Source organism: Platichthys flesus, chromosome 21 (genome assembly GCF_949316205.1).
Source record: "Platichthys flesus chromosome 21, fPlaFle2.1, whole genome shotgun sequence".
NCBI lineage: Eukaryota > Metazoa > Chordata > Actinopteri > Pleuronectiformes > Pleuronectidae > Platichthys > Platichthys flesus.
In genome coordinates this window covers 7883739-7898383 of record NC_084965.1, presented here as the reverse complement: position 1 = coordinate 7898383, position 14645 = coordinate 7883739, and the positions used below count along the sequence as shown (strand labels likewise).

The following is a 14645-nucleotide window of genomic DNA, read 5'->3' as shown; positions in this document are numbered from 1 at the left end:
CACAAATGGAGACATCGAGTGCTTGCATGCGAGGGCGTGAGGACACTCGCACACAGAAGCACACACAGACACTAATGCATGTTTTTTAAATGTTGTATTAATTATGGAGTTACACCTAGAAATGTTTAATGCCATGTGCATCAAACAAGAACCAACACATGTAAGTGATGTCGTTATAGTTTAAACCACGGGGAGTCTCGTTCTCCGACATTTTGACGAGTCACGATAGAAACGTGTAAATTATGAAGTCAGGGAGCGGCTGTGTTAATGTTTTCAGGAACCTAGGTGTCAGAATGTCACTTAGGCTCTGGCTTTAAGTCACTTAAACAGAGATTTGTATGAATTCGGAAGAACAAAAACATTTAAAATGCTGTGTTTGGGAAACGCTGATGTCACCGTTTACTTTGTGCATGCTCCCTGTTGCTTTGTTTGATCATGTGCCAGATTTAACGACAACAGTGGTAACATAACAGTTTCTCTGCTGCGTTTATGTCTATTTGATTTATTGTTGATGTAAATATCATGTGTGTGTAGTCTTTGTGTGTCTAAACAGAGATATTCTGTAAAAGAACAGTCATGTGGATGAAGATTTTTATCAAATCAGAGCAGAAATATCCGTTCATAGAATATTTGCTGTAGCGTAGACAAGGTTTTTGTGTCCTCCTGTTTACCGAATGGCATAACACCTGGAAATAGAGAGAAAGCACCATTGCTGCTCAGTCTAATCTACCTGCACCAGTCAGCAAAAACCCTTTCATCATGTCATACTTTTTGTTCTAAAGGTTTGAAGGTTTTCCGAACACACAAAGCCGTCAGTCGGTCATTTTGGAACACGACTCAGCTCGCTTCACTTTCTGTATTCAAGTCAAAGCTGCTCTCCCGAAGCCTGCACACACTCTGTCATCATCAGCGGTGTTGAGTGTGTGCAACCTGTCCATGTTTCTAAAGGCCAGTCTGAGTCTAACTGGAGGGGACAGTGAAACCTCATATGATGGCAGATTCCTGTGCCAAAGTTCAGTGAATGCCAGCTTATTGCTATAGAAAAGGTCACTGGGCTATAAGCAGAATGAAAAGTCTTTACTGGAGAGGGTGTGTGTGTGCGTGTGTGTGTGTGATGCCGTCTTCCTCTATCTGTGACCCTGGGACGAAGGCCGCAACCTGAGCTAACCATGCTCATATAAGCACCACGCCCTGGAGCTGCAGCATCTCCCTCTGTCTCCGTCTCCTCTCGTCAGGCGTTGGTGTCCGTTACCTTCAGCACTCCAGGAAGCAGACACCGGGCTTTGAGATGCGCCCGCCTCTGCGAGCGTAAAATCAATTACCAGAGAGATGAAATTCTCCGATAACGCGGCCTAATGATAATTGCCCCCGAATTTGAAATGATCTGACTTACGATACAAACCACTATTGGCATTGCAGCAGCGTACTGGCAGCCGGAGTAGCTGGAATATCAATGGTAATTATTCCATGTTGATTCGGAGCCATGTTACTGCCAGGGGTAAACATAAAGCAATTAGCCTCTATGGTAAGCGGCGGGGGTCATATTTCAGTGATGGTTGTGTGATTTGTGATGAGCAGAGAACAGTAGAGGGAGGAAATGGTTCAGTGGGATCCAACCGCTGCCTCTTTAATTGAAGCACTTCTATCACATTGACTGCCGGAGACCTGCGGGTGGCGGTGTGCGACAAACTGCCACTTATTCAATAAGCGATCATCAGTTAAAAGGATGGCTGTTATATTAATGATAAACTGGTTTGAAGCCGTTTGTCCAGGAACAGAGCTGCTCCGGGGACGAATCAGACACGGCCAGTTTACCCACAACACGGTCACCTCAAAGCTAAAAACCAGACAGGCTTCGGGTTCTAATGTGGATCAATCAGAGGTGACGGGGGGGGGGGGGGGAAGGGGGGGCGATCATCCCTCAACTCTAACCCTGACTCACTGTGCCTAAAACCAACAGCTGCCGATCAAAGGAGGATGTTTTTTTCCCCCAAAAGTGCCTGAGAGACGTCGGGCTGAATAATGTGTCCTATGAATAAAACACATTAGCTACAAAACATGCTGAATAATTCACATTTCAGAGCCTCCATCCCGCCCCACGCAGGAGATATTAGTTCCTCCGTCACAGTTTGCTTTGCACCGAGTCCTCCGAGCCTCCGTCTCCCCCCCCCCGCCCTCGCTCCCTCTCACTTCTCTCTTGATCATTTAGTCGCTGTCTTTGTCATCTGCGTTTTGTTAATCCCACTCTGCTCTCAGCTGACTTTCCGCTGACGCGACTGTCTATTTATACTCCTCAAGTTACTACTTGTTCTATTTTTTTTTTCCTGGAACGTCTCACAGTTTATCTGAAGCGCTCTCGAAGCTGTCGGAGCGAGGGGTGCGTTTGTTCTGAGAGAATCTTTGATGACTCGGTGTCAGACCACGGCCCGAGTTGGACCCGTCATTGAGCGTTAATCGGAGGCGACCGGCTGCGGGTTTCAAAGCGGGAGGGACCCGGAGTAAAGAGCGCGGCGGTTTGATAATTAAATCCTTGACCTGATATGCCTCTTGTCCTGTGATATTTCCTTTCAGCTCCAGCGGATATTTGTGGTTTTCATGATGCAGTGTAATTTGCAGAATCAACAGCATCGGTGCAAACCACTCATCCAATCACTGCTTTTTATTGCGCCGTTTAAATCTTAAATCCCTCTCAGTCAACAGAACAGCACATCTGATGCATTAGGATTTCACCGGCGTGCAACCATGTGGAGCCTTTTTATCAACTCAAGTCAATCATGGCAAATTTGCTCTGCGGCTCAACAAGGCTTGCACTCAATTAAACAGAAAAAAGGGCTAATCAGCTCATTCTTTTAAAAAGCCTCATTAGATTTTAAGTGTTCTGGTCATAATACGCTGTTAGGCACAACACGTTTTTAAGTAAGCTGATTGACTCAATTATATCATTTGGAAACTGGCAATTAAGACTCTTTAACTCTGTGACTCAAACGGACAATGATTTGATGCAATGAGAAAAACCATCTCTGTTGCTCAGCATTGCATTAAGTTTATAGTTTGCTCAGAAACAAGAAAAGAAGAGTCTGCAGCCATGTTAGTGTGAACTAAATGCTAATGTCAACTTGCTAACATGCTCAAAGTGTTATTTGACAATGTTGGCATTCTTATGCTCACCACTTTGTACATATTACGAATTACAGCTGAGGCAGATGTTACTGTTTAAGTCACTAACCAAAGTTTTGGATGAATGAAAACAGGATGTTGGTACAAATAAATCCACAAATGTTGAAGTGATGATGGCGCTATAGAGGAAAAGTCATACAAGCTGTAATGTGGGTAAGATTCATCCTCTGAGGACCATGAATGTCTGAAAAGATTTTCTTGGCAATTAATCTGATTGTTGCTGAGGTTTTTCCCTTTGGACAAAAGTCAGAGCCATCCAAATAGAGCCAATAGACACTATCCTCCCACTATCCAGAAATGAAGCCAAACTAACCCAGACATCAACTCTGCCATCTTGCACATTTGCTGCCAAAGTCTGCTCAACATAAAATAACCAATCCAAACTGAACTGAAACCATCTTTGAGAAAAAATTTGTCCGACCTTTACCCCGGCCACCGGTCACTTTTGGGAGCCAAAACGTCATCCACTTTTATATACAGTCATACTAAAACAACTGGAATTTTGGCCTGAAAAAACATCTTGTGGTTGCAGGAGATCAGAGAATGTAGCTGAGACACAACCACTGCAGAACATATTTAAACTCAGATCCAACAATGCCTGAATGAGGAGCAAATGACTGCGAAGCAAAATTCCCTGGATTCCACCGATAAATTCTTAGAGTAAAAATAAATCAAGGACGAAAGCTGAAACAGAATATTATGATATATTAATCGGGCTAATGTGTTTGAGTGAGGAAACAATGTCCACTTAGAGCACCACAACGGGAAATGGGTGTATTTTCACATAAACAGTGCTCCAGTATGTTTGTATTTGTATCCATCCTGTGCACTTGAATTTGAATTATTAGGCCACTCACTCATCCCGCTCTGGCCAAAGACCCACTGGGACGCCTTCTCACGTTGAAAGTCACAGCGACTGAGGCTGCTGTGTTTCTGTGGGAGCGAGACGTGTTGTTTTTCAATGTTTAAGTCGCATTATACTGTGTTTTTCTGAGAGTCAGCAGCATCAACAGCACATGAGACGCCGTTTGCTGTGCACACACACAGGGAGGCAGCTCTCTAAACAGCAGAACGTGACGTCAATGTGCAAAAACCTCCGACTTCATCTGCAGCCACGTATCTGAGCCCCACAGGCTGTGGAGGTGTCTCTCAGCTTGAGTAGATACACACGATACAGACAATGATGATGAAGCTGCCCTGTTGTTGTTTGAACTAGTTGCACTTTGCTCCTTTTAATGGAAAGATTTGTGCAACAACCAAACTACTATTGTTTTGTTTGAAAATGCATCAACTGTGCTACGGATACACCTGCTGTCCAAACTACTCCAGGGTCCTAGAGAACGTAGAGTCGAGTAGTGAACTGAGGAATTTGGAAACAGTGCTGACCCGTTTTTGTTTCAAATCTCCAGGGCTACGCTTTAGTCCAGATGTACAGAAACAAGTTTGTAACAATAACAGAGATGCTCACAGCCGCCTGCTGATTGGGTCTTTTCAGTCACAACTTAGCCTTTGCTGATTCGTTTGGCTCCTATCACTTGAACACAGCTGCACGTGCTCAGTGTACGTGAGTGTTCATGTGATATCCAAAAAAACGTTTGTCTGAACAGACACAGTTTTAGTTTGAAAACACAGTTTTGTCAGTTTGGCTTGTACTCACCAGGGCGCAGTACGTCTCCGGAGGGTCTCCACAGGTGATGTTGGGGGGATCCAGAGTAACCTTCAAGTAATGGGTCATGTCTGTCGCCTCGGGTTGGCAGGCCATGTAGTCCCAGGTAAGGCCCTCGTCTGTATAAATCTGGGACTTGCACACGTCGTAGTGGCCCCACGCTGCAGGGTAGTGCTGCATGGCCGCCTGGCAAACAGCGGTCCACAGCGCCTGCAGCGCCAACGTAAAATGGAAACGCATGACTGGTCCTCTCGCAGCTCCTGCTCCAGAAGCTGTATCTCCCGCTGAGGGTGGACGGACAAGGGATCCCTTCTTCTTTCTACTTCCGCTCAGTAAAGGTCACTCAGCTGGAGGGAGGAGGCATGCCACACTCCCGTCAGGTGGAGCGAGGGTCGGTTCAGAGGTGTCCTCACAAGGTCTTTGTTGCCACGTCTCGGCCTCTGGGGAGTTTTTGGGAGCGGTGGATAACTACAATGATGCTGAGGTCACCGGCCCATTGAGAAGACAAGAGGAGAGGACTGAGGGCGGGAGGAGGACGGTGGAGGAGAAGGTGGAGGAAGAGGAGGGGAGGTGAGCAAGGAGATAGTCGCCCCCCTGACACGGAGAAAGGAAGATGAGTGACAAGTCCCTTCAGCTCGCCTGGCCGTCAGTCATGGTCCTCGTCCTGTGTGGCGATGCGGCTGCAGAGAGAAACGAGAAACAGAGGAGGGGGGGGGGGGAGAGGGGATGAGTGAATATTGACAGTATGGAAACACAAGCTGGCGCCACGGCGAGGGTGAAATGTGCATGTGTGAACAGGGAGCCGGATGGGTTTTGGGACGGCGTTGGGACGGGCTGCCATGTCGGTGTTTGTTGTGCATCCAAACAGAGCAAATGGGTAAGCGATGCCATCGGGGTAAATTGGATCTTGCTGCTTTCACACATAAAACCCTCATCTCACTCCGCGGCGTCAGGCGTACAGTGTTACAGCTCACCCCACCTCCGTCTCCGCACCCTGCTCGCACCCTGCACACCTCTAACACCCCCCGCCGCATGGGTGGAAATGATAACGAGCAATTCGGAGAGAGGAAATAAATAAAGTCATGTTGTTTTACTGATTTCGAGCATCAAGTGAGGCCAGAAATCCTAATCATACTCGAGAACGGGCTAATGTTTAATACAGTTAGGGTTACAGTTTTTTTTTTATACATTAAAATCCAGCACTCATCGAAAGAGATGACGCGACACCACGACCGTACAAATAGCATTTTACTGTTCAACTCTTCTGTGTCCGCTGGTAGAATATCTGTGCATGAAGGAGGTCAAAAACAAAAGCTGGACAAAAACATCCACTGTATTGAACTCTGATATTTAAAGTGCTATCCCACAGAGCTGAACACAGTGACTCACCAGAGACTCGGGGGGTGTGTCCATAAATGAAATACAGTATAATTGCAGTTAAACAACAACCTGTTAGTGTCGTGTTATTGGTGCTTTTATCTGCATGTCATTAAGTACAGGAGATAACATATTGAGGGGTAGGCCTTTCAGAAAGTAAGCATGTGCATTCATTGGTCCCTTGGGGGGCAGTGAAACAAGTTGTAAACACCCTGTTTATTATCAACTGATCAGGCAAACGTGTTCGCAGATGGGGTGCCACACTTGCGTTCCCCTAATGTATGACAATCTCCTTTTAACCATCAAATCTAAACAGTGAGCTGACTGACACCATAGCCTTCCGGTGGCTGGCTACAATATGGGTAATACACCCTGCTTCCTCCATGTTTGGGTCTATGGGTTTGTCTATACAGGCGACACCTTTCACATCACACACACTGATCTGATCCAGACTTCCTTAAAAATAAAGTTGACAGCTGCTTTCAGTTGATTTCCCCTGGTCAACTGAAAGTATAAACAGCAGAGTTTCTCTTTCACGGAATAAAGGGGCCACGTCACTTTGCACAGCCCCACTTTGCCACTTAACATAAATATCTTGTGACTGTTTTCATCTTTGGTCTGTTTAAATGGTGGCTCTGTCCACAGCAGCAGTCACTGCACTACATCACACACAGTGATTTACTTCCCAGGACGCAAAGCATCCATTTATAACTGCCAACCGTTTTGGGCCATGGCCTCACTTTTCCTTTTGTCTAAAGTTTTAGTATTGAAACAGATGCAGTATTAAACATGATGAACTTTTCTCCTAACCCCTATTTTACGGGTCTTTGTTCCTGTGTTCTTGAATTGACTTTAAGATGTATTTTAACTCAGATGGTTTCCAACCAGCGTGTTCCTTGATCCTAATGTTCTTAAGATTGATACAAAGAAAACGGGGCTCTGTCAACCAACTTTCTCTCATATCTGAAGACAATCTTTTCTCTTCCCATCAGGTCTTTTTTGAACTTCATTACTTTACTCTAATCACTATGGTTCTGCATTACTGTAAAATCATATAGCTCCAAGTGTCTGTGCACTACATTCAAGTCAGACTGAAGGTTAACCAATGAATCAGCTCATCATTGTTACACTGTCTCTGACCTTCAAACTCATCCTGAGCAGTGAACACAGACTGTTACCATCAGACCACAGATAAAACGTTTTGTGCATCAATCGGACACACAGAGAACACCCCCCCCCCCCGCACCACTTTATCACCATATTGTAAACACGTTAATTAAGATCAGATACAACCTGATCATTACCTGGAGCCGCAGCTAAATTCATCTGTTCATATAAACAGTTTCAAGGTGGCTTTTTGAGAAATTCTCTCGATGTTAAAGAAAGTGAAAACAATCCTGGATGAGTAGCCTTGATCCAATCCACCCCGAAGTATGAATACTCAACCCTTCCACAAAGTTGAAATGAAATCTGTCTTTGTGTAATCCTTCCAACAAGCAACAAGGAAAACAGTCCAACAGTCCCCTCAATAAACCACTATAAAATGTCCATTTGGATCCTTACCTAATTTGCACTCACTCATTTATATCATATGAATCCGTGAATTATTCTCTGAGAAATCCACGAAAATGTTTCAAAACGCACAGGGATCAGCTCATATGGCTTGGACATGAATGATGTTGTTTTTTAATAGGACTTTAATGTTGAATTCAATCTTTGTAACCTTGTCTCTCCTCATCATCATCATCATCATCATCATCATCTTCATCCAGCACCAAAGGACAGAGCTGAGTGCAGGTTTCTCGGCTTTAAGCAGCAGGTGACTAATGGAGACCAGAGTCACCGGTCGGACACAGGAGGGACAGACTGGTGCTACTTATTACCACACAGTGAGAAGAGCAGCAATACATGAAATTAAAAAAAGAGTAGGGGGTGGTGTGTATTTGCATAAAGACCGTACATCTATATAGAAAGTTTGCGTGTCAGCCTGAGCAGGATGAGCACCATGCTGTGACGGACTGACGAGGTGACACTAAAGCGAACAGTATATGGGAGTTGTGTTCACATTTAACAGTCGGACTGTGGCCTGAAGACAAACACAAGCACACACCCTCCAGATGATTGACGTCATTACAGAGAGCCAGTGATGAAGAGTAGGGATGTGAGGGTTTGACGTGAATACGAAGAGACCCCACTGAAGAACGACATCGTGAGGTCACAGTTTGCTCAGTTTTACGTGGATGTACACAACTAATAATGGTATTTGGATTAGCTTATTCTTAAATTTGCCTAAATTTGACCTATTGTTTTATATTTTCAACCTGTTACTTCAGTGTGGTAGAATGTAAATCATCATTTTAAGGCAAAGATCAGGGAGCAAAGATTCGCTAGGTCCTGTAAAAAGCAGCAAATGCTTATTATAATTTTTTTTTTTAAAACGCTGCTGGAAAAAGATGATGGCAGAAAAACTTGCTATGACACGAGAAGTTCAAAAATATTCTCCAAAACTGAAAAAGAATGATTGCATACACTATCGCATATAAGTCTGGAATTTAATACCATTCATTCCAGTGCAAAAAGGAAAAACCCGTCACATCAATCAAAATGAGTGTTACCCACAGATACGTCTGGAGAGTTGGATTACATTTTTTTGCAGAGGATGATTGAGAGCGGCAATGTAAAATCAGCATGAGGAAAAAAAAAAAAAGGAATACAAGAGCGAGCATTGCGAGTCGGAGGACGGAGGAGGGAAGAGGGAGGAGGGAGGAGGACGAGGTGAGTGGGGGGAGAGAAATGAAGCACCTTCAATGTAAAATGTAAGAATGTCAATGGGGGAGATGTCAGCAGGTGAAGAAGGAGCCAATTATCCAGAGGAACTCTTGGCACTGAGCTTCCTGTTCCCATTACGAGACATAATATTACCGTGTTAAGGAGGAGTGTAAGGGATGGCCGCAAAAGTGTCTCTGTGTGTGTGTGCGTGTGTGTGTGTGTCTGTGTGTGAGAGTGTGCTTGACTTGCAACCTCTGGATAAAGGGAAGCTGGAGTCTTGGGTAATGAGACAACAAGCGCCGGCGAGGCTTCGATAACAAGCAACAGAGATCACAAAAGCGCGGGTCATTATCACCTCGCCGTCCTGGACATAGCGGCCCCCTCCCTCTCATTACTCCCTGCTCATAACCCTCCGTCGCCCCCATGGAGCCGAGGTGACGGAGAGGGGACCGGAGAGCAGATGGAAGAAGAAGTGTGGACGTGCATTTTAAAAGAGGAGTAAGGGGGGGAAAAGGGGGGGGGGGGGGGTATTTTAGGGCAGGACGCTTCCTCCGGCCATCGATCAAGGTTTGAGGACTTCAGAGGGAAGCAGGAAGTCTGAAATTCCACCATTTACAGGAATATACACGGCAGGCGCAGAGCGATAAACACTTATAGCAAATGGGGGGAGGGGTCTGAAAGAAACACCTATTTTCACTTGTTAAGTCGCTGGGATGTTTATTTATCAAATATTCTTACAAAAATGAAAAGTTAACGTTTAAAACAAGTTGAGTGCAACAGCAGGAGAAATTAAGTCTATACTTGTGTGGATGTAAAATTCTTTAGAAACGGGATCCTATCGCATATATATATATATAAAATAACATTTTCTTCTAACCATTTATGTAACTATCAATTGATTTAAGTTTTGTTAACATTTATTTAAGTTGTCCATATTTTGTTGACTTCAAAACTAGAAAAAAAAAAAAAAAATCAACAGTTACAGACTGTTGTTTCAAATGGAGAAAATAACTCGAGAGCATATTTTAAGTTCAAAGAACAATTAGGGCTAATGCAAAATATCATTGTGTCACAATCAAAGGAGATAAATGAGCTAAAAAAACATGAAAGCAGTACATTAGAGGGGACATGTGATGTGAAGTGTTCTGAACGTAGGTTTGTATTTATTCTGCCGGCCTCGTTTAATGTGTGATTCTTCTTTGATGTGACTGAGATACATACGTCTCACATTAACAACTCAGATTATTGTTGGAGCGATAAAAAGTGGTGGGACAGAGACAATTCTCTAAAGACCCCTTAAGACGTAAATTTATTTCACTGGGAGCCATGATATGACTTCCATTTTTTTTTAACTGAAGTGCTTTAAAATCACAATCAACAAGATGTAGCTCAAAGCTCAAACCTCTAAGTAAAGAAACAATTGTTTTTTAAGTAAACATATATAAGATTGAGTGATATAGAGCTTAATTATATGATTCTAGTGAAGCACACACTGTGGAGCAGTTTGCGATGTGTGCTGCCTGCAGGGATGTCCTGCCGCTGCTGCAAACTGCGAGCTGGACTTTTAGTTTTTCTATTTCATATTCAAACGCGTGAATCTTTCACACAGTCTGCGAGGGTTCGTTTGCCTCGGTGAGGTCACCAACCCGCCCACCCGCCCAAACCCTCCCCTCTACACACACCAAACAGCCGCCCATTACACCCAAACCTTTCGCCGGTGGAGCAGCCCCTGGTGTCCACTTCCATTTCATCCCAGGGGCCACTCGAGCGTGACTGAGTGTTTCTCCAAACCATTGGGGGAAATGTTACACGTGTGTCCCTGGAGCAGCTCTCTGCCACTGAGGGGGTCGGTGGTAAATCATGCATATCTCCCGACGACTGAATAAACACACGCGTCTTTTTACGCCCCGCTCCTCCTACGTTTCTTCCAGCTACTCCTTCTCACTTGTTGTTTTCCTTCCTCTGTCATCCGCCACTTCTTCTCCTCCCACTGTTCCTCTTTTCAGTTTGTTTTTTGCTCATATTGATTGTTGTATTTTTTTTGTTGACCAGAGGTTTGTGTGGGTTCAGCCCTTTTCTCCTGCTGCTGGCTGTGTGGTGCAAACATTTTCCACGGCTCCACTCCTTCTGTGATCAAAAAGGCCCAATTTTCTAAGTGTTAAGTCCTAATCTCTCAGGGATCATCTACGATGGCCCACAGGGGGCAGTACTTTCACACCTGCCTGTCTTAACTACAAACCAATTCAGCTTTCTCCACCTTAGCTTTAAAGCATGCGCTCATCCAAGAGCAAGGTTGCATAATTACATGTTTACTCCTCGTGTCACGGCTATTTTTGAATTTTTTATTTTACACATTTGATGCACTTTCAAGGGCGGTTTCTGACCCTGCCTCTGTCCTGTCTCTTCCTCCTTTCATCTTTTCTGACTCGACCTGTTTCATATTCTCCACCAGTGCCTCACTAAAGGAGAAACACGAGCGCAGGAGTGAGTGTGGGGCCGAAAGACAGGAGGGCAGGCAGTCAGAAGCAGATGAAAGATGGATAAAGATAGAATCTGGCTGGGCTTCACAAAAGAAGAAAATTAAAAGAAAACAAGCCTCCTGCTCACTCTCCGCGCTCCACTCACCAGATTTCTCTTCCCAGAATCCCTAATCGTGCCTGTTAACAACCCTGCCAATCGGGCCGCTGTCCTCATGAATAAACATATGGCGAGTGGAGCATGGTCCTGCAAACATGACAGCCAGCGTTCCCGCCGTGGAGCGAGCGTGCCTATAATGCATCCCTGGGGCTTGCCTCCGAGTCAGCCCATCACTTAGAGCTCTTTCCCTCTCCTTAAAATGTCGCCGCCCTGAATCGGCAGGCTTATGATCTTTTAATAATGATGACAGGTAGCGAATGTGTGGAGCGCTGACAGCTGGTTAACCGACTGTGGTGGGGATGGGTGGGCAGATTCAGGAAGAGTCAAAGCTGCGGCTCTGCTTGAGGGTTAGACTCATAGTTTGCCTGTTTCGGGGTTTTAACCGGGGGGGGGGTTGTACCTTGGTTTGTTTTCCACCTGCAATGTGATAAATAATCAGAGATCTGTGAAACTCGCATGCAAGGAAAATCCAAGTTGAGTTTCGAGCCCTGGAGGAAATATTAGTTTGGAGTTTGGGCTTTTCTGTCCCGACAATTCAGAAATATCAGATTTGCTGTTCCTATCAAAAAGCCGTGCTGGTTCAACTGCTGCTGAGGTAATCATCCCTTTGCCAGGAGCGTGTCTGCAGCCTCCCCTCACATCCCCACAGGTCAGGCCTCCGAGGACACGGCGAGGTCCCCGAGTGCCCGGGACGTGCTCAACCTGCCTCCAACCAGCTGCATCTGCCACAGTCCTCCATCACTCCCACCAGTCTGACGCCGCTTCCTCCTCCTCCTCCTCTCTGAGCAGCCGAAGCCTCCACATGCACGATGGAGTGTGTGCGTGTGTGTGTGCCGAGAGCAGCGCGTTTGACAGGGGTGACTCCGGCGACGCTGCCCCCAGGTCGAGCCGAACACCCTCGGGCGTCAGTTACTCCGCAGAGGGCAACCAATGAGACAGTGAGACAGGGCTCCTCCACCGCCGCCCTGCCTCCATCCCTCCCTCCCTCTCCCCTCGCCACCAGGCATGCTCTCTTCGCGACACATGCAGGGGCACCCTAATGCATTATTGAGGACCCTTTTCCTAAAAGGCTGCTAGCACATTATTCTGCAAACCACAGTGACATGTGTGGAGACTGGAAATGTCCACTTTAGCTGCAAAGAATGTGCTCAGCCAGGTAGCTCCTCTCTCTCTCTGAGGCTGGAAACACTGGGAGAAGGTCGGAGGTTTAAAGCGACAGCTGCTTTAAAACCACACACAGAATGACTCATGGTGGCTGTCCTTGAAAACTCACAAATTACTATGGAGTTGCAATAATCAGTCACTATCAGTCACACGTGTATAGTCAGTGTAAAGGAGCAGTTGCAGTGTATAGACACTACTTTAAACACACAGATTGTTCATCCATTCAGCACGTGAACCCAGGGGGCAACCGTGTTTAATGAGAAAGCTTGTGAGCAACCCTTTAAAGAGAGTAATCGCTGGGTATTATCCAGAGCGAGGCCGAGGTGAAGTCATGGGTGTGTTGCAGATTATATGTGAATAATATCATAACTACTAACGTGAGAGTGATAACGAGCCACGGATGACTGTGTAAAATAAAGAGCACTGGAATCAGGCAGCAAAGCATATTGAGACCACAGCAGCCATCTGTAATAGGCTGCTCATATAATGACGTGTTAAAGGTAGGTCAATTGGCTGCAGCGTGACACTAATGTAATTATCCGTGATGGATTGGGCAACATTAGGCAAATGTGCCACAAAGGGGCCGCCTCCAGAAATGGCCAGAGGAAATGGACGCATTCAAGGTGGCCTCGCGTGTAACCTTTAACAAGTTTTAGGGTTTTCCAAAGTCTTGGAAGTTGAGGACGCGAGATTGACGCATCCAGGCCCAGAGCTGAGTAACATCACCGGCCACTTTAACGCACGAGAGAAAATTTAACGCAAACACAAAGTTCACTTTACAATGAAAAGGTGGAACTTACATCTCTCCAGTCGCCCCTCTGCTCTTTGACACAGCTCAACAGGTTCACAGCAGCGGAATGAACATGAATGGGGGAAGAGGCTCTTCTTTAAGACGCGCTCCCCGGCGGGAATGTGATGAGTGCGCACGTCAATCTCTGAGGAATCGCTTCGCGCACCATCTCTCGCTCTCCGTCGGGAGAAAACGATGAGGCTGGGGTCGAGGATGATGAGGAGGGTATCCCTGCCACTCAGAGGACAACACAAAACAAATGACTGATCACCGTCCCGGGGGCTCAGTCAGCACCGCGCCTGCTGGAAACGGGAGGATTCTCTGCGCGCGAGCCCAGGTGCCAAAGTGTCCATCAGGCTCTCTCTCTCCAAGTGGCATTCCATCACGCAGCGTCAATCGAAAGGCACAGTGCGGTCCGCAGCGAACAACACCTCCACCACTACTGCAAAACAAACTTTGACCAGCAGCCGTGCGCGTCCCTCCTCTTGTTTCCCAGCCTGTCGTGAATCCCTTCGTCTCCACACAGCTCCTGCTCCTCGTCTACTTCTCACTCTCCTGTGGACCGTTTCCTGCCACTTCGACAAGGACCGAGGGACAGGAATCACACCAATTGCGCTCAGCTGCTGCGAATATCCGCTCGCATCAGCGCGTCTCCTCCTGGCCGCACGCACTTCTCCTCCCCGGCCACGGCGCACCATGCACCGACCGCCCAGACGGAGATGACGCGGGGAGGGGGGGGTGTGGGGGGAGGAAATGCGCTCCGAGGCTCTTAATAGATGAGACGCACACTCAGCTTGTTTCACGCACACCTATGGTTTCCTCTCCCCCCCCACCTACCCGTCCAGTCCGTCTCCATCTCACCACACAAACACACACACACACACACACACACAGTCACATCGACGCACGCACAGTCCTCTTTCGGGACCCTCGTGGAAACTCAGGAGGGAGGAGAATCGCGTGTAGTTTAGGAGGAGTTCTCCCGAGTGGCGTTAAATGATCCACAGATCGTGGGTGTGGATGTTCCCAAAGGGATGATGGCATAAAGACAGAATGGAGGATTGT

The 14645-nt window shown here is 46.4% G+C and overlaps 1 protein-coding gene across 2 annotated transcripts in view; it reads right to left on the bottom strand.

Annotated features, from left to right (window-relative positions):
• ntng1a (netrin g1a) overlaps window positions 1–14185 on the bottom strand; it is a 97136-nt gene extending 82951 nt beyond the window's left edge. Inside the window, exons 1-2 of one of the 2 annotated variants that reach the window (XM_062380047.1) lie at window positions 13591–14185; window positions 4835–5523 (exon numbers count right to left, since the gene is read on the bottom strand). In XM_062380047.1, coding sequence (XP_062236031.1) covers window positions 4835–5083 — 249 coding nt within the window. In that variant the 5' untranslated portion in view covers window positions 5084–5523; window positions 13591–14185. The remainder of the gene's footprint in view (window positions 1–4834; window positions 5524–13590) is intronic. The other variant, XM_062380049.1, reaches the window with a different exon arrangement.
• Window positions 14186–14645: the final 460 nt, after the last annotated feature.